This window comes from Dama dama, chromosome 16 (genome assembly GCF_033118175.1).
Source record: "Dama dama isolate Ldn47 chromosome 16, ASM3311817v1, whole genome shotgun sequence".
In the NCBI taxonomy this organism is placed as follows: Eukaryota; Metazoa; Chordata; class Mammalia; order Artiodactyla; family Cervidae; genus Dama; species Dama dama.
In genome coordinates this window covers 11,245,976-11,272,248 of record NC_083696.1, presented here as the reverse complement: position 1 = coordinate 11,272,248, position 26,273 = coordinate 11,245,976, and the positions used below count along the sequence as shown (strand labels likewise).

Below are 26,273 nucleotides of genomic sequence, written 5' to 3'. Positions count from 1 at the left end.
TGGCATGCTGCAGTCAATGGGGTCACAAAGAGTTAGATATGACTTAGTGACTGAACAGTAACATATGCATGCTAAAGAAGGACTTTCTTTATATTAAATATACAGAGTACACAGAAATACACTGTTTGGTTCCAATTTATTTTATTAAAAGTTTTAGATGTTTTGAGAAGATCTAAGACATTTAAATACAAATTTTATTTTAAAGGGCCTAATTTTATAATGGTAATGAATATTACCTATACTCTAGGGTGAGGATTCTGGAGCTCCTAGCTAGACTTTGGGAGATTCAAGAACCCCTACCTAACATTGTTTTAAAAAATTTGCATGTGTGTATCTATACATTTTTCTGCAAAGAGAGTTCTTAAGAAATTTATAAAACGTTTTTTTTGGATTTTAGAGTACAATATGGCCTGATATACTAACAGTAAAATATTAGCAGTATTTTCTTTTAGTTTAAGAAAATACATTTACATTTCCCAACACTCCTTTTATGGCTAGGCTTTCCAGATGCTTGGAAATAAAAAAGTAATCCAACCTGATGGATTTTTTTGGCCCTAAAGGCCAAAAATGCAAAAGGCCAAGAAATGCAAAAAAGCAAAATGGCTGTCTGAGGAGGCTTTACAAATAACTTGAAAAGAAGAGAAGAGAAAAGTAAAGGAGAAGAGCAAAGATATACCCATTTGAATGCAGAGTTCCAAAGAATAGCAAAGAGAGATAAGAAAGTCTTCCTCAGTGATCAGTGCAAAAAATAGAGGAAAACAATAGAATGGGAAACACTAGAGATCTCGTCAAGAAAATTAGAGATACCAAGGGAACATTTCATGCAAAGATGGGCTCAATAAAGAACAGAAATGGTATGGACCTAACAAAAGCAGAAGATATTAAGAAGAGATGGCAAGAATACACAGAAGAACTATACAAAAAAGATCTTCATGACCCAGATAATCATGATGGTGTGATCACTCACCTAGAGCCAGACATCCTGGCATACAAAGTCAAGTGGGCCTTAGGAAGCATCACTATGAACAAAGCTAGTGGAGGTGATGGAATTCCAGTTGAGCTATTTCAAATCTTAAAAGGTGATGCTGTGAAAGTGTTGCACTCAATATGCCAGCAAATTTGGAAAACTCAGCAGTGGCCACAGGACTGGAAAAGGTCAGTTTTCTTTCCAATCCCAAAGAAAGGCAATGCCAAAGAATGCTCAAACTACTGCACAATTGCGCTCATCTTACACGCTAGCAAAGTAATGCTCAAAATTCTCCAAACCAGGCTTCAGCAATACGTGAACCGTGAACTTCCAGATGTTCAAGCTGGTTTTAGAAAAGGCAGAGGAACCAGAGATGAAATTGCCAACATCAGTTGGATCATCAAAAAAGCAAGAGAGTTCCAGAAAAACATCTATTTCTGCTTTATTGACTATGCCAAAGCCTTTGACTGTGTAGATCACAATAAACTGTGGAAAATTCTGAAAGACGTGGGAATACCAGACCACCTGACCTGCCTTTTGAGAAATCTGTATTCAGGTCAGGAAGCAATGGTCAGAACTGGACGTGGAACAACAGACTGGTTCCAAATAGGAAAAGGAGTATGTCAAAGCTGTATATTGTCACCTGCTTATTTAACTTATATGCAGAGTACATCATGAGAAACACTGGGCTGGATGAGACACAAGCTGAAATCAAGATTGCTGGGAGAAATATCAACAACCTCAGATATGCAGATGACACCACCCTATGGCAGAAAGTGAAGAAGAACTAAAGAGCCTCTTGATGAAAGTGAAAGAGGAGAATGAAAAAGTTGGCTTAAAGCTCAACATTCAGAAAACTAACATCATGGCATCTGGTCCCATTACTTCATGGCAAATAGATGGGGAAACAGTGGAAATAGTGGCAGACTTTATTTTTTTGGGCTCCAAATCATTGCAGATGGTGACTGCAGCCATGAAATTAAAAGACACTTACTCCTTGGAAGAAAAGTTATGAACAACCTAGACAGCATATTAAAAAGCAGAGACATTACTTTGCCAACAAAGGTCTGTCTAGTCAAGGCTATGGTTTTTCCAGTAATCATGTATGGATGTGAGAGTTGGACTATAAAGAAAGCCGAGTGCTGAAGAATTGATGCTTTTGAACTGTGGTGTTGGAGAAGACTCTTGAGAGTCCCTTGGACTGCAAGGAGATCCAACCAGTCCATCTTAAAGGAAATCAGTCCTGAGTGTTGAGTGGAAGGACTGATGTTGAAGCTGAAACTCCAATACTTTGGCCACCTGATGCGAAGAATTGACTGATTTGAAAAGACCCTGATGCTAGGAAAGATTGAAGGTGGGAGGAGAAGCGGACGACAGAGGATGAGATGGTTGGATGGCATCACCAACTCAATGGACATGAGTTTGGGTAAACTGTGGGAGTTGGTGATGGACAGGGAGGCCTGGTGTGCTGCAGTCCATGGGGTTGCAAAAAGTTAGACATGACTGAGTGACTGAACTGAACTGAAAAGCCAAAAGCCACATTACCAAATTATTCTAAAATAATATGTCTAGGTAACCCTCTTTAATGTAACAATGTCATCAAGTAGGAGAATGGGAGGCTTGAGTATTGGTGATATATTGATAACAGAATTAGAGCAAATTGATCATACTTGTTTCTCAACTTTCATGGAAAAATGGACCTACTTTTAAGAGCATTAGGAAAACTTGAAAAGCTTTTGGAATAGTTGGAGTCAGGTAGGAACAGACTTTTATTTGGAATGGATTGTGCCTGAGCAGTAATTCTATTTCATCCCCCATGCCTTTCTTGGAACATATACTCTGTAGGCCTTGTCAGTGTACCAGAAGAGTGTCACTTACTGGTATCAGATACCCCATGTAGAGAGGAATAAAATGATTCTCTAAAGCATGTTTTGCATATGACTGCTCACTATTAAGTGAAGAGAAAAGAGGCTGATTAAGTGATGAAACCTCCCTTGAATGAATAAAGGAGAAATTTACATTTATTTAGATAACTTTTCTAAGAATTGTATTTCTTTGTTAAAAATGCATCATAGGATCAAAATTATCTGGATTTTATTTCAAATAGATCATTTGATTATTTTTTAACAAGTTCTGCTTTCACTGATTTCTATTCAGCGGATGTTTGTGGAATATTTTTATTGTGTACAAAACACTGTGCTAGAATGTTAATGATTTTACAAGGAAAAGGGCCTGTTCTCATGGTCCAGGGTGGAGGATATATGAATAAATACCTCATATTACAATAAAGATATGAAATGTTATTGGGAGGATGGGAGGAGAAATTTACTTTGAGAGAGTATAATTGGGGCTAATTTTTTTTAAAGGAGATAATGTTTAAAGGAGTAGTATTTCAGGGGAAAGACAGGACAGAATCACATGGCTGAGAGGTGATAGTGTGGAGGCATATTCAGGAAATGGTGAGTAGAATAATATCTTTAAGGAGTCTAGGATTACTAGGGCTTCCCTGGTGACTCAGATGGTAAAGAACCTGCCTGCAATGCAGGAGACAGGATTCGATCCTTGGGTCAGGAAGATCCCCTGGAGAAGGAAACGGCAACCCACTCCAATATTCCTGCCTAGAGAATTCCATGGACAGAAGAGCCTGGCGATGGGCTACAGTCCATCGGGTCCCAAAGAGTTAGAACAACTAAGCTATGGGTCAAATTGTGGAGGAGTTTGAATCACCTGAGGTGAACACTATTTTGATGATGTAGGAAGCTACAGAAGATCTTTTGAGCAAGACAATTGAACTCAACAGCATATTTTTCAAGAGCTTGCTATGTAGTCTCTGTGCTGAGTGCTAGGAAGACAAAAATGAAAAAACATATTCCCTTTCCTTTAGGAGCTTGCAGTCTAGGTAGTGAAGTATCACATCTGTATTTCAGAAATGTGATTGGTGTCAATATACATGATGCATGGGAGTGGGAAAAGAGTAGAAACAAGGAGATTAATTAGGAAGTCACCTTAGAACTCCAAGTGAGACGTGAAAGCCTGCCTTTAGGGAAATAGCAATGGGAATAGCAAGGAGAGGCATAATCTAGAGACCTGCAGAGTTAAAGGGAAGATTTTGCTACTGATTAGCTTAGAATAGTAATGCCATAAACTAGGTGTAAAAATTAACAGAAATGTTAATTAAAATAGAGCCAGGAGACCAGAAGGAGGAGCGCCCATGTCCTACCATGATAGCAGAGTCCAGTAAGAAGAAAGACTTCCTCTTCTTTCCTGGCAAGAGTTCAGACAGTGAGAGACTGTCACAACTCCACTGATGAAAAGTCACTATACTTTGAACTCTCAACTCCTCCAGTGGACTCTTTGTTTATTATAACTCTCCAACTTTCTTTTTCCTTCTTTAAAAGAGTTCCTCTCTCCTTGCTGTGCCTGGACCTGTATATGGTTTCCCATATTTCCCATGGTTTCTCATGGTTGCAGACCTTGAATTGCAATTATTTGTTGGTCTCGTACAAACCCATTTTTACTGCACAAATAACTGGTCATCTATTTGTTTTAGGTCAACACAAATTTGGGGGAGGATAAGAAGTTGTGTTTTGGATATGCAGAGTTTGAGGTACCTGTGGGATATTCATGTAGGCATTTCTAGTAGAATTCTAGAATATTAGTGCAGACTTTAAGAAAAGTTAGGAAAATTTTAAGGATTTTCTTAGACATGAAAGCTAAATTTGTGGGATATGTCTGAGTTTATCAAAGAAAGAATATAAAGTGATAACAGTAAAGAACTGAGCCTTCCATTTGGAGAAACTATCTAAACGTCAGAGTGGGACACTGGAAAAAGCCAAGAAAGGAGATTGATTAGAGATCACCCAGGTACTGCTCTATTCATATGTCATAAGATTTCTATTTTATAGTAGATAAAAACAGTAAAGATGGTAACGATAACCCTATATGCAAAACAGAAAAAGAGACACAGATGTACAGAACAGACTTTGGGACTCTGTGGGAGAAGGCGAGGGTGGGATGTTTCGAGAGAACAGCATCGAAACATGTATATTATCAAGGGTGAAACAGATCACCAGCCCAGGTTGGATGCATGAGACAAGTGCTCAGGGCTGGTGCACTGGGATGACCCAGAGGGATCGGGTAGAGAGGGAGGTGGGGGCGGGGATCAGGATGGGGAATACATGTAAATCCATGGCTGATTCATATCAATGTATGGCAAAAACCACTACAATATTGTAAAGTAATTAGCCTCCAACTAATAAAAATAAATGGAAAAAAAAACACAGTATATCTTCCATAAGTGAATATTATTGATCAAGGGATATTTATTTTTATTCAGATTTTGACGTTTTTTTTTTTAAATCTCAGTAGTAGAGACAAATTATGAATTTAAATTCATTAAAAGCTTTTAGAGAAGAAATTTAAGTGGAAAGAATATATGTTACTTTGAAAACCGTTCTTTATATGGCTTTCAATATTTTTTTAGTTTACCCATTTAATGTTTCTTCTCACAGGGCAGTTGAGTTTCATTATAATTTTGGTTTATGAAAAATACTCATGAACAAACATATAGGAAAAGAATACCTTTACATCCAGTTCTTCTGATTTTAGCCCAGATGAAACCAAAGCTGCATAAATCAGTGCTAGGTGATGAAGAGTCTTTTCTGTAAGATGGTACCTAAAAATATATATATATTTTTATGTTATTATGTAAAACATAATATATATATATATATATGTTATTATATTCTACTCATTTGATGTCTGATTGTACTTATTAAAAATTTTATTTTCCACATTTCATAATGTCGTATTTTTTGTCCACTTAGCACTCTTTTGTAAAAACAATTCCACCTCCTTTCTTCAACAGTACTGTTAAATCTAGAGAATGCTCTGTGTGGGGGTTGGGGGCGGGGTGGGGAGAAGTTTAACTTATCCTCTTACTGGCCCTAGGGATGGCTATGTGATTGAAATCTAGCCAACTAGAATACTTACTTCATCTTCCTGGCCAAAGTATCAGGTTCAGATATGAACACATGACCAAAGTAAGAATAACTAGAATTCTCCCTGAGGCTTTTCCCTGAACTATTGGGGGAAAAAAAACCACTCTTTAAAATGATCATTATGTGATGTGATAGAGGTGTTAACTAACACTGAGGTGATAATTATAATTATATTGCAGTATATAAATACAGGGGCTTCCCCAGTGGCTCAGATGCCAAGGAATCTGCCTGCAGTGCGGGAGACCTAGGTTTGATCTCTGGGTTGGGAAGATACCCTGGAGAAGGGAATGGCCACCCACTGCAGTATTCTTGCCTGGAGAATCCCACTGACAGAGGAGCCTGTCAGGCTACAGTCCATTGGGTTGCAAAAAGTCAGGCACGACTCAATGACTAAACAACAACAACAAAACAACAACATATAAATATATCAAATTAACAGATTGTACTCCTTAAACTTACACAATCTTATAAATCAGTTATATCTCAATAATTATTAAAAACACCCCTTTTTTCCTTCTATAGTTATTAAGCAGGTCAGATATGGCTCTTGAGCTGTGAGTGAATATTTCTATTACCTTTATCCACTTTAAGTACTCCAAGCAACAAAAAAGAACTTTATTGGTTCATATCACTATGGGTCCAGGAGAAGACGTTGTTGGACAAAGGAATTCAAACCACGTCACTGAGACAATGGCTTTCTTAATTTCCTGCCTCTTCTTTCGTCTGCTGGCTTCTTTCTCAGACAAGCTGTTTTCATAAGAGTGGCTGATAAGAGAGACTCACTGTACCTAAACTGTTTGTATGAAAAATGTCGTTTCTATTGAACACTTGCTTTCTTTTTGGAGTCTAGAGTTTTGATTTGTGACTAGCTCTTAATAAATGTCCTGGGCACTGAGTGTCTGGCGAGTTTCCTGATAGACAACATTTCACAAGTCTGGGCACAACTCGTTGCTGGGAAAATTAAGCATGTTCTGTGTGACTCTACTAGGAGAGAACTCTCGGAAGCTTCCTCCTAGTTTATTCTGGAATTTGCTCCATGCCCTTTTTCCCTTTGCTGAATTTGCTTTGTAACTGTTCACTGTAATAAATCATAGCCATGAGCACAAGAATATGCTCAGTGTTATGAATACTCCTAACAAAGCACCAAACTTGGGAGTTGTCTTGGGGATTCCTAGCACTTTTTCTCAAATAAGAACTAATGGCATGAATGACTAAGGTCATAACTGGAAAAATTTATTTTGTAGTTTCAATTTTCCTCATTTGGTCAGTTAATTAAGATACTTTTAAAATGTTCCAATCTTCTAGAAATATGGAACTGAGATACCTAGAAGTCTGGAAAGAATTACATTTTAGAATAATATATTATTGTGAATAAATGATAATTCTTCACATCCTGAACATAAATCTATCTCAGAATATTAATTTTTTTCATGAAAATCTGGATAAAAATAAGTGAAAATCTCCTCTTATTATTTCTTGTATTACATTTGCACCTCTAGGTGGATACCAATCTAAAAACAACTTTAAAAAATTTCAAATCAATTGTTTATCCAGAATACTTCCAAGTTCTTGATAAAGCTTAAAATGCTTTATAGCCTTTATTAATCTTCAAAGTGAAGATTTGAGACCTGAATAATTATTTTAATTTTTATTTTCTGGTAGAAAGGAAAAACTAGGTTAAATGAGTGCTAGAGATGAAGTGACTTAGCAGCAGCAGAGATTATTGTTAATAGAAGAAGGAATAAGAATCAAGTTGTTCATATGCTTACATTCTGACTTACACTTCTCCCCACATGATAATAATTGTATATGAAGAGCTTGGTTCAGTAAGACAAGCAAAAATGGAGTCAAATAAGAATGCTAAATAAGATATCTGTGCCTTATCTAATAACTAAAGAATATTTTTGAAACTTCTACTATGACTGATGTGGTATGGGTTATGTAGTATTGTAGAGATTAAAAAAGTGAATGACTAGTGTGCAATTTATTTGGAAAGATACATTCATTTAATAAAGGAGTATTTACCAAGAATCTATCACATGAAAGCAATGTGGTTAGTGCTATAGGGCAAGGGCTCCAAAATGATAATATAAAACTAAACATGATAAATATCAAAGATGAGGAAAAAAACACGGAGCTAAGGAGTTTGAAGGATGGAAAGTTTACAACTAAATATTGATCTGTATGCATGAGTGGAAGATATTGAAGAAAGGTCGAATAGAAAAAGTAGATTGGCCCTAAAAAACAGGCGCAGTTTCACCAGGTGAAATAGTTGGAGGAAGTAGGGCAGATGGTTGGGGTTTCCCCAGTGACTAAGCTGGTAAAGAACCCATATGCCAAGCAGGAGTTGCAAGACACAAAGGTTTGATCCCTAGGCTGGGAAGATCCCCTGGAGAAGGAAATGGCAACCTGCTTCAGTATTCTTGTCTGGAAAATTCCATGGAGAGAGGAACCTGGCTGGCTAAAGTCCATGGGGTCACAAAGAGTTGGACAGGATGGAGTGTGCACGCATACACAGGGAATATTGTAGAAAGACAGAACTGTATGAGCAAAACTAGAAGTAGGAAAGCAAGGAGCCTGTTTGCAAGCCAATGAGCAGAACTTCTGGTTGAAATAGAAAGCAGTGAAAAGTACGCCTGAAAATATAGGTTGGGATTATATTCTGAAGATTTTGAATATTAGGGTGAATTGTCTATGTATTCAGTAAATAATGGGGAAGTCAGTGAAGGTATTTTATCAGAGTGAAATAATATGAGCCTGGTTTTGGGAATATTAATTGTGTATATGATGGGTTATGGAGAGTAACATTGAGTACCATCTGGAGGTGGGGAAACCATTGGTAGTTTGTTATAATAGTCCACATAAAATAATGAGAATCTGAATCAAAATGTTGGTAATATAGACAGAGTGAGGAGACAGATGAAAGAGAAAGTACACTGGTTGAATCTACAGTATTTGTTTTCCAGTCTTGGTGACTGAAAGGGAGGCAATGGTCATAAATAGCTAAAGGAAAGAAAAGAGCAGATACGTTTTGGGCAGGAATAGAGAATATAGTGAATTCATACTATGTTAAGTTTGAGAGCCTGTGGAATATCAGAATGGAAATATTATATGTAAAGTTAGAGACGTATGTCAGAGATTTCAAAGAGAGACTATGGCTGCAGATACATAAATACAATAATTATATGCAGAAAGATGTTGACAGAAGCTATCGAGAGGATAAGATTTCTAATGGACAAAATAGAAGGAAAAAAGAGATTTCAGATCTATTTCAAGCCTGGGACAAGAAAGAAGAAGAGGTAAAGTCAGAGAAGAAATGGTGAGATAGAAGGTCAAAAACATGCAAGTGCCATGGAACTGAAGAGTTTCAAGACAGAAGGCACTGACCAATAGTCTAAATATTTCAGGGCAATGAAGTGAAAATATTTTTGGAGCTGATCATCAAAAAGCCACAAATGACAAGTGACCTCTGAGAGAGAGAGAGATCAGTATAAAGGCAGAGACAAAAGCCATATTTCAAAGAGTAAAAGGAGAAAGTGAAAGCAGTACATTCATAAAACTCAGAATGAGGGCAAGGAGAGACACATGATGATAACTTTAGCCAGTGTCTTGGCATGGGTTTGGGGGGTAATTTTTCAGTTAAGAGCATCAGTGGAAGAAAGTATAGTAAGATGCTAGTTAGTTAGTGTATTTCACACGATTTTTAGAGAGGAGTGATATAAGAATGACTTAATAGATTGGTGCAAAAGTAATTGCTGTTGGTGCAAAAGAAATTGAGGTTAAGCAGTTGGTGCAAAAGTAACTGTGGTGCAAAAGTAATTGTGGACTTTTGGATAGCAGCCATCCTGACTGGCATGTAATGGTACCTCATTGTGGTTTTGATTTGCATTTCTCTGATAATGAGTGATGTTGAGCATCTTTTCATGTGTTTGTTAGCCATCTGTATGTCTTCTTTGGAGAAATGTCTGTTTAGTTCTTTGGCCCATTTTTTGATTGGGTCATTTATTTTTCTGGAATTGAGCTGCAGGAGTTGCTTGTATATTTTTGAGATTAATCCTTTGTCTGTTGCTTTGTTTGCCATTATTTTCTCCCAAGCTGAGGGCTGTCTTTTCACCTTGCTTATAGTTTCCTTTGTAGTGCAAAAGCTTTTAAGTTTCATTAGGTCCCATTTGTTTAGTTTTGCTTTTATTTCCAATATTCTGGGAGGTGGGTCATAGAGGATCCTGCTGTGATTTATGTCAGAGAGTGTTTTGCCTATGTTCTCCTCTAGGAGTTTTATAGTTTCTGGTCTTACATTTAGGTCTTTAATCCATTTTGAGTTTATTTTTGTGTATGGTGTTAGAAAGTGTTCTAGTTTCATTCTTTTACAAGTGGTTGACCAGTTTTCCCAGCACCACTTGTTAAAGAGGTTGTCTTTTTTCCATTGTATATCCTTGCCTCCTTTGTCAAAGATAAGGTGTCCATAGGTTCGTGGATTTATCTCTGGCCTTTCTATTCTGTTCCATTGATCTATATTTCTGTCTTTGTGCCAGTACCATACTGTCTTGATGACTGTGGCTTTGTAGTATAGTCTGAAGTCAGGCAGGTTGATTCCTCCAGTTCCATTCTTCTTTCTCAAGCTTACTTTGGCTATTCGAGGTTTTTTGTATTTCCATACAAATTGTGAAATTATTTGTTCTACTTCTGTGAAAAATATCGTTGATAGCTTGATAGGGATTGCACTGAATCTATAGATTGCTTTGGGTAGTACAGTCATTTTGACAATATTGACTCTTCCAATCCATAAACACGGTATGTTTCTCCATCTGTTTGTGTCCTCTTTGATTTCTTTCATCAGTGTTTTATAGTTTTCTATGTATAGGTCTTTTGTTTCTTTAGGTAGATATACTCCTAAATATTTTATTCTTTTTGTTGCAATGGTGAATGGTATTGTTTCCTTAGTTTCTCTTTCTAACAATTTCATTGTTAGTGTATAGGAATGCAAGGGATTTCTGTGTGTTAATTTTATATCCTGCAACTTTACTATATTCGTTGATTAGCTCTAGTAATTTTCTGGTAGAGTCTTTAGGGTTTTCTATGTAGAGGATCATGTCATCTGCAAACAGTGAGAGTTTCACTTCTTCTTTTCCTATCTGGATTCCTTTTACTTCTTTTTCTGCTCTGATTGCTGTGGCCAAAACTTCCAACACTATGTTGAATAGTAGTGGTGAGAGTGGGCACCCTTGTCTTGTTCCTGATTTCAGGGGAAATGCTTTCAATTTTTCACCATTGAGAGTAATGCTTGCTGTGGGTTTGTCATATATAGCTTTTATTATGTTGAGGTATGTTCCTTCTATTCCTGCTTTCTGGAGAGTTTTAATCATAAATGGATGTTGAATTTTGTCAAAGGCTTTTTCTGCATCTATTGAGATAATCATATGGTTTTAATCTTTCAATTTGTTAATGTGGTGTATTACATTGATTGATTTGCGGATATTAAAGAATCCTTGCATTCCTGGGATAAAGCCCACTTGGTCGTGATGTATGATTCTTTGAATATGTTGCTGGATTCTGTTTGCTAGAATTTTGTTAAGGGTTTTTGTATCTATGTTCATCAGTAATATTGGCCTGTAGTTTTCTTTTATTGTGGCATCTTTGTCTGGTTTTGGAATTAGGGTGATGGTGGCCTCATAGAATGAGTTTGGAAGTTTACCTTCTTCTGCAATTTTCTGGAAGAGTTTGAGTAAGATAGGTGTTAGCTCTTCTCTAAATTTTTGGTAGAATTCAGCTGTGAAGCCATCTGGTCCTGGGCTTTTGTTTGCTGGAAGATTTCTGATTACAATTTCAATTTCCTTGCTTGTGATGGGCCTGTTAAGATCTTCTATTTCTGTCTGGTTTAGTTTTGAAAAGTTATACTTTTCTAAGAATTTGTCCATTTCTTCCAAGTTGTCCATTTTATTGGCATAGAGCTGCTGGTAGTAGTCTCTTATGATCCTTTGTATTTCAGTGTTGTCTGTTGTGATCTCTCCATTTTCATTTATAATTTTGTTAATTTGGTTCTTCTCCCTTTGTTTCTTAATTACACGCCAGTCAGGATGGCTGCTATCCAAAAGTCTACAAGCAATAAATGCTGGAGAGGGTGTGGAGAAAAGGGAATCCTCTTACACTGTTGGTGGGAATGCAAACTAGTACAGCCACTATGGAGAACAGTGTGGAGATTTCTTAAAAAACTGGAAATAGAACTGCCATATGACCCAGCAATCCCACTTCTGGGCATACACACCAAGGAAACCAGATCTGAAAGAGACACGTGCACCCCAATGTTCATCACAGCACTGTTTATAATTGCCAGGACATGGAAGCAACCTAGATGCCCATCAGCAGATGAATGGATAAGGAAGCTGTGGTACATATACACCATGAAATATTATTCAGCCATTAAAAAGAATTCATTTGAATCAGTTCTAATGAGATGGATGAAACTGGAGCCCATTATACAGAGTGAAATAAGCCAGAAAGATAAAGACCAATACAGTATACTAACACATATATATGGAATTTAGAAAGATGGTAATGATAACCCTATATGCAAAACAGAAAAAGAGACACAGACGTACACAACAGGCTTTTGGACTCTGTGGGAGAAGGTGAGGGTGGGATGTTTCGAGAGAACAGCATCGAAACGTGTATATTATCTAGGGTGAAACAGATCACCAGCCCAGGTTGGATGCATGAGACAAGTGCTCAGGCCTGGTGCACTGGGAAGACCCAGAGGGATCAGGGAGGGAGGGAGGTGGGAGGGGGGATTGGGATGGGGAATACATGTAAATTCATGGCTGATTCATGTGAATGTATGACAAAAACCACTACAATATTGTAAAGTAATTAGCCTCCAACTAATAAAAATAAATGGAAAAAAAAAGTAATTACTGTTGGTGCAAAAGTGATAATAATTGCGTCTGGGACAAAAGTAATTGAGGTTGGTGCAAAAGTCACTGGCAATTATTTTTGAACCTCAATTACTGTTGCACGAACTGCAAATTTACTTTTGCACCAATCTAATAACAGATGAACCCAGAATTAAAAATGAACAAAAAGTGAAACACTTAAGGCAACTGTTCTTAGTGAGGAAAAGGAGGGGAAGATGATTTTGCTCTGTTTCCAGGGGAAATAGATCATCTCCCAAATTCTGATTCGTCTTCCTATGGACTTGGTTCCACCTTGAGAATCCCTTACTTAAAGCAAACTAGGTGAACAAGAGGAAAATTGACATAGCTACTTTTGTTCAAAGAATAAGACTGAATAACTTAACAGATATATATGTGACTTTGGATGGAGAAGTGTTTACTTACTCTGAGTTTAATGGCTTTTTGGCATATAAAATTATCCAACAATAGCTGTACTGGAATGATAATGCCATCAGTCTCATAATGATATTGTCTGATGCCTTCTCACAGTTTAGTTCTTCTAGGTCCTACCAGAAAATAAATAAAATAAACAGATTCACTAGGTTGACCAGTTGTTATGAAATTATTGTTATTATACTTCAAGAATCTATGATATATACATTATAACTTGAGAAGAAGCATTGGTATGGGCTTTTTATGGAAAAATGAAAGTCACACTGAAAGCAGTAGGGGAAAAGTTACAGTAGATGTCAAACCATTAATGAGAGCCTCAGCCAGGAGGGTTCATGAACCTCCCAAGGTCCTAGACAGGAAGAAAGCAGCCTACAGAGTGCTCCTATTTGGGCAAAATCCTTTGTAGACTGGGATCTGATTACTCTTAAGGACAAAACCCTGTGGGATGATCTGCACTAAATATTTATTTAAGGAAGATGAAAAAGCAGCTGTTAATAGGTTTATTGGAATCTCTCTCTAATGATCTCAAATCCCTTATCTCCTTTAACAAAATTAATTTTTGATAGAATGAATAATTCAGAAAGTGTTTTATTCTAACAGTAAATTATGTAATGTAAGCAAGGATTAAAAGTTTTCCCAAACAGGATATCCCTTCCACAAATAATTGTTATTTAAGAAATTTAAATATGTAAGACACAATATCCCATAAGGACTTTTCAAGCAGTTTTTTGTTTCTGTCATATAATTCTTACATTATTATATTTGCTTGTCAAATCAGACTTCTACCTTAATGTATACCCCATACCATCAAACTGGTTTCTGCTCTCCACTCCCACACTATTAAATTAATTGTAATTTGTATTCCAATCAAGCAAACATATCAGGGAGATTCATATACCTTAAATTTTAAAATATATGAATTTTTGAAGAGATCTTCTCTCTCTTCTAAAAAACTGCCTTATTTATAGGCAATCCCCACTTATACTTTAGAGGAAATCTCATATTATCAATCACAGATTAGTATGTTACTCCCTTTTAAGAAACAGTGGCTAACAGTCATCAAGACAGTATGGTACTGGCACAAAGACAGAAATATAGATCAATGGAACAGAATAGAAAGGCCAGAGATAAATCCACGAACCTATGGACACCTTATCTTTGACAAAGGAGGCAAGGATATACAATGGAAAAAAGACAACCTCTTTAACAAGTGGTGCTGGGAAAACTGGTCAACCACTTGTAAAAGAATGAAACTAGAACACTTTCTAACACCATACACAAAAATAAACTCAAAATGGATTAAAGATCTAAATGTAAGACCAGAAACTATAAAACTCCTAGAGGAGAACATAGGCAAAACACTCTCCGACATAAATCAAAGCAAGATCCTCTATGACCCACCTCCCAGAATATTGGAAATAAAAGCAAAACTAAACAAATGGGACCTAATGAAACTTAAAAGCTTTTGCACTACAAAGGAAACTATAAGTAAGGTGAAAAGACAGCCCTCAGATTGGGAGAAAATAATAGCAAATGAAGAAACAGACAAAGGATTAATCTCAAAAATATACAAGCAACTCCTGCAGCTCAATTCCAGAAAAATAAATGACCCAATCAAAAAATGGGCCAAAGAACTAAACAGACACTTCTCCAAAGAAGACATACAGATGGCTAACAAACACATGAAAAGATGCTCAACATCACTCATTATTAGAGAAATGCAAATCAAAACCACAATGAGGTACCATTACACGCCAGCCAGGATGGCTGCTATCCAAAAGTCTACAAGCAATAAATGCTGGAGAGGGTGTGGAGAAAAGGGAACCCTCTTACACTGTTGGTGGGAATGCAAACTAATACAGCCGCTATGGAAAACAGTGTGGAGATTCCTTAAAAAACTGGACATAGAACTGCCATATGACCCAGCAATCCCACTTCTGGGCATACACACTGAGGAAACCAGATCTGAAAGAGACACGTGCACCCCAATGTTCATCGCAGCACTGTTTATAATAGCCAGGACATGGAAGCAACCTAGATGCCCATCAGCAGATGAATGGATAAGGAAGCTGTGGTACATATACACCATGGAATATTACTCAGCCATTAAAAAGAATTCATTTGAACCAGTCCTAATGAGATGGATGAAGCTGGAGCCCATTATACAGAGTGAAGTAAGCCAGAAAGATAAAGAACATTACAGCATACTGACACATGTATATGGAATTTAGAAAGGTGATAACGATAACCCTATATGCAGAACAGAAAAAGAGACACAGAAATACAGAACAGACTTTTGAACTTTGTGGGAGAATGTGAGGGTGGGATATTTCAAAAGAACAGCAGGTATACTATCTATGGTGAAACAGATCACCAGCCCAGGAGGGATGCACGAGACAAGTGCTCCGGCCTGGTGCACTGGGAAGACCCGGAGGAATCGGGTGGAGAGGGAGGTGGGAGGGGGGATCGGGATGGGGAATACATGTAAATCCATGGCTGATTCATATCAATGTATGACAAAACCCACTGGAAAAAAATAATAATAATAATAAAAAAAAATTAAAAAAAAAAAGATTTTAAATATATCAAGCTAAAAAAAAAAAAAAAATAAAGAGCACTGGCAATTACAAAAAAAAAAAAAAAAAGAAACAGTGGCTAGAATTTGATTTTTAAAAGTTTTAACACTATAATTATTCTATAAATGTATTTAAAAGTAGGTCAGTGCATAATATTAAAGATTTTATATTTGCTCTATCTTTTTAAAGTATGTTAAAAAAAAGCTGATATCAAGATTGCAGGGAGAAATATCAATGACCTCAGATATGCAGATGATACCACCCTTATGGCAGAAAGCAAAGAGGAACTAAACAGCCTCTTGGTGAAAGTGACAGAGGAGAGTGAAAAAGCTGGCTTAAAACTAAACATTCAAAAAACTAAGATCATGGCATCTGGTCCCATCACTTCATGGCAAATAGATGGGGAAACAGTGGAAACAGCGGCAGACTTTATTTTTTTGGGCTCCAAAATCACTGCAGATGGTGCCTGCAACCATGCAGTTAAAAGATGCTTGCTCCTTGGAAGAAAAGCTATGACAAACCTAGACAGCATATTAAAAAGCAGAGACATTACTTTGTTGACAATGGTCCATCTAGTCAAAGTTATGGTTTTTCCAATAGTCATGTATGGATGTGAGAGTTGGACCATAACGAAAGCTGAGCGCTGAAGAATTGTTGCTTTTGAACTGTGGTGTTGGAGAAGACTCTTGAGAGTCCCTTGGACTGCAAGGAGATCCAACCAGTCCATCCTAAAGGAGATCAGTCCTGAATATTCATTGGAAGGACTAAAGCTGAAGCTGAAGCTCCAATACTTTGGCCACCTGATGCGAAGAACTGACTCATTGGAAAAGACTCTGGTACTGGCAAAGATTGAGGGCAGGAGGAGAAGGGGACGACAGAGGATGAGATGGTTGAATGGCATCACTGACTCGATGGACATGAGTTTGAGCAAGCTCTGGGAGTTGGTTACAGACAAGGAAGCCTGTAGTGCTGCAGTCCATGGGGTCACAAAAAGTCAGACATGACTAAGCAACTGAACTGAACTGACATAATATTAAAGATTTTATATTTGCTCTGTCTTCTTAAAGCATGTTAAAAATTATAAGGTATTGAAAAAGGTTGGTAATAGCCATTTTCCATAGTGATGATTTTAGCACTTATGACCCTTTTGCAAAGTTTTGGAAGAAATCATGAATACAGTGTAGTTAAGCTCTTTAAACTATAATTTCTAATAATAGATTACATGGTTACACATACATTTTAATGCATTTGATTTACATTTTTTTACTCTATAGTTTTACCTGCAAAATTACAGCAGTGTGCTCATCAATTGTCATCACCACATAATGCTCTGTACCTCCAAAGAGTTTCAGTGACTCGCTGCAGCATCTCTCCACTAGTGTGATGTTATAGCTGTAAAATACAGTATTTTGGGGTGACATATGGCTAAGAAAAATTCTTTAAGAAAAACTAGACTGTTCTCTGGCATATTAAACTATTTGAATGACTTTGCAAATTTCATACATCAATTTATTCTACTTTATAAACTTGAGTCTGAATAATTCATAGACTATGAATTGTACAGACTATGAATTATTCAGTCTATGACAGATTAGTTGAGATATGTGCTGCCTTATGTATTTTGCTAAATATTACCGTATATGATACTATTATAAATATCTTTTGTGTTTGCTTGGTTTGGGGGTTTTTAAGGGCTTTGCCTTTGTCAGTGCCTGCACAGTTTGTGGGATTTCAGTTCTCCCACCAAGGACTGAAGCCAGCCCTGGGCAGTGAGAGCAGGGAGTCCTAACCACTGGACCACCAGGGAATCCCCCTATTATAAACATCTTGATCAATTTATTCTGGCTCTGTAAGTAATAATTCATTAAACAAAACATTCTACATTTATCAGAATTCTCTTTTCTTTCTCCTGAAAAGTGATCTAGATTTTAACTAACTTTTATAAGCTCATAGTTTTCTGTGAATGCCCCGCAGTCTTAAGATACAAAAATAAAAGCATGGAAAATAGTTCTGCATTTTAACTAAGGTCACAGCATAATTATCCTTCCTTGATATAGAGAGCCCAGTGTCTAATGTCACAGAAGCAATGTCTTCTGTGACAGCTTGTATGCTATGATAGTTTTTATATCAGTTGGAAATTCTCAATGTTGGCATGACCTTAGAACTAAAGGCTTAAAAACTTGAGAATTCATGCAGAACTGCATAATCTTGTTTCCAAGGCAATATATTTTTTTAAAGTCTTTATTGAATTGGTTACAATTTTACTTCTGTTTTTTGCTTTGCTTTTTTTGGCTGTGAGATATGCAGGATCTTAGCTCCCCAACTAGGGATTGAACCCGCACCTCCTGCATTGGAAGGCAAAGTCCTGACCACTAGACCACCAGGGGAGTCCCTACACAGTATTTAAAGTCCTCTAAATAAGAATACTCATTCTCAATATCAGTGACCCAAAAATATGACCATGCAGTTCACAAAAACCACCCCCAACATAAAATGTTCATATTTGTTGGTAACAGTAGAAATGCAATTAAAATATGAATTGAAATAATTAAATATTATTTCTCTACAAAATTGATATATACCAAAAAAGACAATATTCAATACATATGATGGTGTGCTTTAGGGAGAGAAGTATAAATTGACATAAACTCTATGGAAAACTATCTTGTGTGATATAATTCCAGGCTTGAATCAGAAAGAAATAGTGCCACATTATAATGTAATATTTAGTCCATTGTGGTATATACATATCTCTGCTAACGTTATGAAATCAATAACTTACTTGGATTCTAATAACTGTAGTATTTCTGGAGTATTAAGAAGTCCTTCAGATGCAAAAAACATATATGGAATCTGAATTTCCAAGAGAAAACCACCAAAACTATCCAGCAAGGTGCTTCCTAAATATGAAAAGAATTATCAGTATGCTTCTTTTTACTCACCCTTCAGTTCATCCTCTTTTTACTAAACATGAGAATAACAGATGTATATTCAAGGAGTAGTATAAAAATAAAACATAGTAGTATAAAAATAAAAAATAAAACATTGAAAAAATATGAATTCAGAATAAAGGGCTGAAGAATAAAATAAAAACCACATGTTATTCTACTGCTGCTGCTGCTGCTAAGTCGCTTCAGTCAGGTCCAACTCTGCGCGACCCCATAGATGGCAGCCCCCCAGGCTCCTCTGTCCCTGGGATTCTCCAGGCAAGAACACTGGAGTGGGTTGCCATTTCCTTCTCCAACACATGCATGCATGCTAAGTCACTTCAGTCATGTCTGACTCTGTGCGACCCCATGGACAGCAGCCCACCAGGCTCCTCTGTCCATGGGATTCTCTAGGCAAAAATACTGGAGTGGGTTGTGATTCCCTTCTCCATGTTATTCTACTACCCAGAAATAAAACATTTATTACTTATTAAAACTACTATATACTAAGAACAGAGTTCAATATATACTTCCACACTATTTTCCTACATGTTTCCTTGTCTATACTTACACATGTACATGCACTTGAAAAAATAAAGAAAGGAAAAAATAAGATCGTACTCTACCTGAATGTTAATATCTGCTTTTTCAATTAGTATTTATTGGACATTTCCTGTATAAATATATATACTGATTTATACCAAAATTTAAAATTATGTACAATAATCCATAGGGAGTGTTATAGATCAATAGGACAAAAATTATATTCCTCAATAGATAAGTGGATAAAGGACATAAACAGGCAGTTTACAAAAGAATGGCTATGCAAGATCAATTCACTTATGAAATGATACAACAGTTCAGTTCAGTTCAGTTGCTCAGTCGTGTCCAACTCTTTGTGACCCCATGAACAGCAGCATGCCAGGCCTCCCTGTCCATCACAAACTCCCAGAGTTTACTCAAACTCATGCCCATCGAGTTGGTGATACCATCCAGACATCTCATTCTCTGTCGTCCCCTTCTCCTCCTGCCCCCAATCCCTCCCAGCAGCAGGGTCTTTTCCAATGAGTCAACTCTTCGCATCAGGTGGCCAAAGTATTGGAGTTTCAGCTTCAGCATCAGTCCTTCCAATAAACACCCAGGACTTATCTCCTTCAGGATGGACTGGTTGGATCTCCTTGCAGTCCAAGGGACTCTCAAGAGTCTTCTCCAACACCACAGTTCAAAAGCATCAATTTTCCGGCGCTCAGCTTTCTTCACAGTCCAACTCTCACATCCATACATGGCCACTGGAAAAACAATAGCCTTGACCAGATGGACCTTTGTTGGCAAAGTAATGTCTCTCCTTTTTAATATGCTATCTAGGTTGGTCACAACTTTCTTTCCAAGGAGTAAGCGTCTTTTAATTTCATGGCTACCTCTGCAGTGATTTTGGAGCCCAAAAAATAAAGTCTGACACTGTTTCCACTGTCTCCCCATCTATGTCCCATGAAGTGATGGGACCAGATGCCATGATCTTAGTTTTCTGAATGTTGAGCTTTAAGCCAGCTTTTTCACTCTCCTCTTTCACTTTCATCAAGAGGCTTTTTCTTCACTTTCTGCCATAAGGGTGGTGTCATCTGCATATCTGAGGTTATTGATATTTCTCCCAGCAATCTTGATACCAGCTTGTGCTTCATCCAGCCCAGTGTTTCTCATGATGTACTCTGAATATAAGTTAAATAAGCAGGGTGACAACATACAGCCTTGACGTACTCCTTTCCTATTTGGAACCAGTTTGTTGTTCCATGTCCAGTTCTAACTGTTGCTTCCTGACCTGCATACAGGTTTCTCAAGAGGCAGGTCAGGTGGTCTGGTATTCCCATCTCCTTCAGAATTTTCCACAGTCAAGGATGATGCAGTCAAAGAAATGCAAATTAACACAACTGAAAAATATTATCTGTCTCTAATCCTCTCAGAAATTTAAAAGATTAATAATACCTATTCAAAGTAAAAACATGAGGGAAAAGATCTTCTTACACTTTCTGCATAGATATAAATTGGGATCGAATTTCTGCAAAGATATTAGCAATATGTAAACGTGTGCACACCTTTGACCCAGAAACTCATTTTACCTTGGAGTTTTTACTTCTGAGAACAAATACATAGAGATATATAAGATACATAAATTCCTATAAATCTTGTGGTATAATAGTAGAAAATCAAAGCATTGTAAATGACCCAAATAAGGAATTGTTTGAATAATTTAAGTTCAAAGGTGAATGCTTATGTATTATCCTTTCTTGGACCCATGTTTTAATCATTTAATGATGTTAACACAATTCTAAAAGAGTAGGACATGACTTAGCGACTGAACAGCAACACTTAATTCTATATATCAAAGATTCCAAAGTAATAATTATGGTGACTGTGTTTTTAGAATTGAGTTGGAATGTCTCAGAATTCAAACTTCCTACTCGAGGTGGATGGAAAGTAACTTATGGCAAGTTTTGAAAGAGTGGTGCACTGTGACTAAATACATATAGGGATTTTAATTTAGTGGATCTGAGAATTCACAACCTTAGTCATGTGAAGCGTTAGTGAGAAATACAAGGAAACCTAATGCTGTGTAAAATGGTTTAGACTCTCTTCCAAGCATTTGTGCACAATTTTTATTGCATATTAAAAGTTCTCTGTGTCAGTCGACATACTATTACATATTTTCCCTGAAATTCAGTAAAAATACTGTTGCATAAAAGTCAGATTAAGATTAGATATAATTAAATTATGTTATTATAAATAAAATTTAGATGTTAAAGCAATGAAGACAAATAGAATCAGTAAAAGCTAGTTTCAAAAGAGGAATATGAGGTAAGAGATAGTTAAAGTCTTTGTTCAATGTCACACAGATGATGGTGAAGTTAGAGCTTGAACTCTAGTCTTCTAATGCTATAGCTTATTCTCTTTCCATAGATCAGAAATAAAAAAACAGAAAATTTTTATGTTAATGGAGCAAGAAAAGAATTTAAATTATATTCTTACTCTTTAAAATTGTGTCTGGAAGAATCACTTTAAAGGCCATGTAAGGAATATTCAGTTTTTCACAATGTTCAGTCCAACAAGAGTTTTCTACAAAATTGTATTCCACCACAAATGAGAAATTACTCCATGGGAAATCTGCTCCAATGTATTGATTGGGTACAACTACACAGAAACTTGTACTAAAGACAAAAGAAAGTGGAGAAAAGAGAATTAGACTTGTATCATTATACCCTTGGAATGCTAAAAGATGACTGCTTTGGCTATTTGGTGAAAATTCTTCTCTAATCTATGCCCACTCATCTTGGAAAGACACTGGTGTACTTCCTGTTGATTTGTTCTCCAATTGTGCTAATGTCTTTTCATATTTCTTTTTGATGGTAATACTTAAAGAAAAAAACTAGAATATAAAAAAATCGTGGACTTGTTTCACATCCTCAAATGCAAAGGACCCTATTTTATTACCTGATTCTTATCAATAATACAAAACCACCATGAGAAATCAATCTCCTTTCCTTACAGATGGGAGATTTTAATCTTTGATAATCCATATATTAATAATAGAATAAAACCTGACAACTTTGAAATGGTTTTTTTTTTCTCAATGGGCTGGCTTCATAAATGGTTTAACAACAACAAAATGAAGGATACTTAAATATCTTAAGTTTATCTTTCCAACCATCTTCAAATTTCATACAACATAGCATTTATTATAATTAAAATTCTCTACTGCTGCTTTCTACCTAGAAATAATTTCTACATAAAATAAGGCAAAGTAAAAACATTTTTAGACAAGTCAACACTAAATTTATTATTAGCAGGCTCTCACTGAAAGAATTTCTAAAAGATGCACTACAGGAAGAAGGAAACTCAAGAAGAAGGAAGAAAATATAAGAAGTAACGCTGAATGAAAACACTGGTTAAAAATAAGGATAAGTCTAAAGAGGTACTTCTTGTACCGACACTAACAATAGAAATGATAATCTGGAGGTATTAAAACAAGATTAAACAAAAATTCTGGACAACAATAATACATAAGGCAATGAACTTAGTTAAAGAATTTTTCAGGAAGAGGGTGTTATTAAACTTTTTTAAAAAAAGTTCTAGGAGAAATTGTGATTTTCCTATGGAACTGGTATGTCTGTTACCCATAGATGAATAAGTACATTTTCACCTGTTTAAAACACCTTCGGATTCCAGAAAGTCTTTTCTTTTGTTTGAATGTAAGACAGTCAGTGTCAAACCTGTTGGGAAAAAAAGAGAAATATGAAAAGTTTTTTTTTTTTCAGTATATTTTCGTATCTATTTTTAGGTGTGTCATATATTTTACTACCATAAAAATGAATTAAAGGTCCATGAACAAGGATCATTTTTCTAAGTCTAGGAAATCAGAAAGTTTGAGCCATGGGCACTATTTCTGGTGTGTGTGTATGCTGTGTAATTATAAGCAAGGAAATTCTGAATTTATTATGTAAAATAATAAAATGGATCAAAAACTTAATGTTAAAGTAACAAAACACACCAGCTCCATGTAGTTCATTTTATTTTGTGAAAAATTATGGTAGATTTTACCTTTATTTTAGCCAAAATTTTAAGTATATAACTAAACAGAAAGAGATGATATTTCACTATGATAGGAATTTTTTTCCTTTCTATTTTCTGTGTAAGAAAAAGAAGTCTTATTGTACACTACCTGTTTCATAGATTCACTCATGCTTCTTAATTATATTTAAATTACTTGCATTATTTATGTTATTTTTTTAAAAAATATAATCAAATTTATTATATCCACATGTACAGTTTATTTTTGGTAGACACAGTTGGTTTAAGAATAGCTAATTCCAGTTCATATAAATTCTACACTCTATTCATGAACTTTTGTCAACTGTAGCGTTCTCAAAGGTGTGATATAATAATGACATAGTAATGTTTAATAAGTTCATGTTTTTGTTTGCTTGACTTGATATGACAGTAGTTTTGGTGATAATAAGACGGGAGTTAGTACTATTTCTCTTTTATAATTTGCAAGGTCATATTATTTAAAACCTAATCTCTCTAAGTGATTTGTACTAGCTTTGACCCCAAAGCAGATTACTTGCTAAGCTTGTTACTAGGATCGTTCAAACACATGGAATATGGACCCACATCTTTATTTCTAATACTAGACAGAAAAAGGCCTAGTTCCTAGATACAAAGAATAACTGCAAAGAGAGTAAAAACATTTTTCAATATGTAGAGTTAATATTTTTGTGTCAGTAGACCTTGCTGAAACAAAATAGTAAGAGTAGTAATGATATAATCCCAAATGTCAAAAGAAATAGGAATGTTCAGCCTGAAGCCTAGAGTTGATATATATACATTTTAAATAATTTGTCAATATATTTTACTTGACATCGAAGGAAAAGGTGCCCCATTAAGTAGGTTTAAAGCTTCTTTTCTGTGCGACAGGAATACGTCCTCAGCTCTTCACAGAAATATTCCTCTGGTTATTCAAACGCTTTTGTTTTAATAATGCTAGCATTGGTCAGCACTTCACTAACTTTAAAAAACGTTTCTGGACTTCCCTGGTAACCCAGTGGCTAAGAATCCACCTTTCAATGTTGGGGAACTAAGATGCCACATGCTGTGGGTCACCTAAGCCTGCACGCCTCAACTACTGAACCCATGCTCTGCAACTGAAGCCTGATGCAGCCATAAATATATTTTTAAAGTTTCCAGTCACCCTGACTGTCCACACGACTGTGATGGCTTCAGCTCCACACTGGTTAAGTGTTGCTCTAACACATCGTTTCATGGCAAGTAGACAGGAAAGCAGTGAAAACAGTGCAGACTTTATTTTTTGGGGCTCCAAAATCACTGCAGATGGTGACTGCAGCCATGAAATTAGAAGACGCTTACTCCTGGGAAGGAAAGTTATGCCCAACCTAGACAGCATATTAAAAAGCAGAGACATTACTTTGCCAACAAAGGTCCATCTAGCCAAGGCTATTGTTTTTCCAGTGGTCATGTATGGATGTGAGAGTTGGACTATAAAGAAAGCTGAGCACTGAAAAATTGATGCTTTTGAACTGTGATGTTGGAGAAGACTCTTGAGAGTCCCTTGGAGTGCAAGGAGATCCAACCAGTCCATCCTGAAGGAAATCAGTCCTGAGCGTTCATTAGAAGGATTGATGTTGAAGCTGAAACTCCAATACTTTGGCCACCTGATGTGAAGAACAGACTCATTTGAAAAGACCCTGATGCTGGGAAAGATTGAAGGCAGAAGGAGAAGGGGATGACAGAGGATGAGATGGTTGGATGGCATCACCGACTCAATGGACATGGGTCTGGGTGGACTCCAGGAGTTGGTGATGGACAGGGAGACTTGGTGTGCTGCAGTCCATAGGGTCGCAAAGAGTCGGACACGACTGAGTGACTAAACTGAACTGAATTGAACACTTTGGTACTAGTAAGGATCTTGTGAATTTGGTAAATATGAACTCATTTTCCCAAGATTAGAAAATTGAATGAAACAATAAGATCCAAGCATGAAAATTTGGATTCTAGCACATGATAACATCATCAAAAAAATAGCACAATATAAGGATCTCCTTAAAAGAGCCTTCCATTCTCACATCACTATAATTTAATAGCTTATTATTATTAACTGCTCTGAGAAGCAGATATTAGTCACAATATTTGCATGTATTTCAGTTAAATCTTTTCCACTAGTCTTAGTCTAAATAGGGCACATGGGGAGGTATTCATTAGCTCATTCATTTATTCAAAAAATCTTTATGAAGTGCCTTTCATATTCCAGGCATTTTTGTGGGTGCTGGAAATACAAATCAGGACATGGTCATTATCCTTAGAAGCTGAAACTGTAGTGAGGAAAACCAACAGGAGCATTACAGGAGCATTACAGCCCAGGATGGTAAGAAGTGCCTTAGAAGGATGCACATATTACCCTGAGAATAGAGAGGGAACATATTCAAATTAAGGTTTCCTAACCAAATGTTTTAACTCATTTTTAAAGGATATGTAGGAGTTAGCTTCCTGAAGAAGAGAGAAGAGTATTAATGATAGCAGAAACAGGAGGAGTAAAGGCATGGAGATCGGAAACAGCATGATAATTAGTTTGGTAGGAGTAGAGCAAAGAAATATTTTAGAAGATGGCACAAGACGCAGTTTATAGAGAGAAGAGAATAAATCAAGGGTGACACAGGTTGAGGGTGGTATTTTATTTTTAAGACTGGGAAACTTAAAGAGTAAGAGAGTTATTAGAGAAGGCTGGCTGGGAAATAATTGATGGAACAAAGTGTTCGAGACTCCTGGAAGTGATGGGATCCACAGCACAAGTGAAAGATTGACTTTTTAAGGGTGGAGAGTCACCTCCTCTATAGAGAAGGGAGGAAAGATAAAAGAATAGAAGAAATGAATGCAAGTTTGTAGATGGTGGGGAAGAT

General features: G+C 36.4%; 1 protein-coding gene across 1 annotated transcript in view; it reads right to left on the bottom strand.

Annotated features, from left to right (window-relative positions):
• Nucleotides 1–26,273, bottom strand: part of SHOC1 (shortage in chiasmata 1) — an 88,345-nt gene that overhangs the window by 7,846 nt on the left and 54,226 nt on the right. The window contains exons 18-23 of the mRNA XM_061163427.1: nucleotides 23,003–23,072; nucleotides 21,832–22,010; nucleotides 18,666–18,783; nucleotides 17,164–17,275; nucleotides 13,299–13,420; nucleotides 5,549–5,642 (exon numbers count right to left, since the gene is read on the bottom strand). Coding sequence (XP_061019410.1) covers nucleotides 5,549–5,642; nucleotides 13,299–13,420; nucleotides 17,164–17,275; nucleotides 18,666–18,783; nucleotides 21,832–22,010; nucleotides 23,003–23,072 — 695 coding nt within the window. The remainder of the gene's footprint in view (nucleotides 1–5,548; nucleotides 5,643–13,298; nucleotides 13,421–17,163; nucleotides 17,276–18,665; nucleotides 18,784–21,831; nucleotides 22,011–23,002; nucleotides 23,073–26,273) is intronic.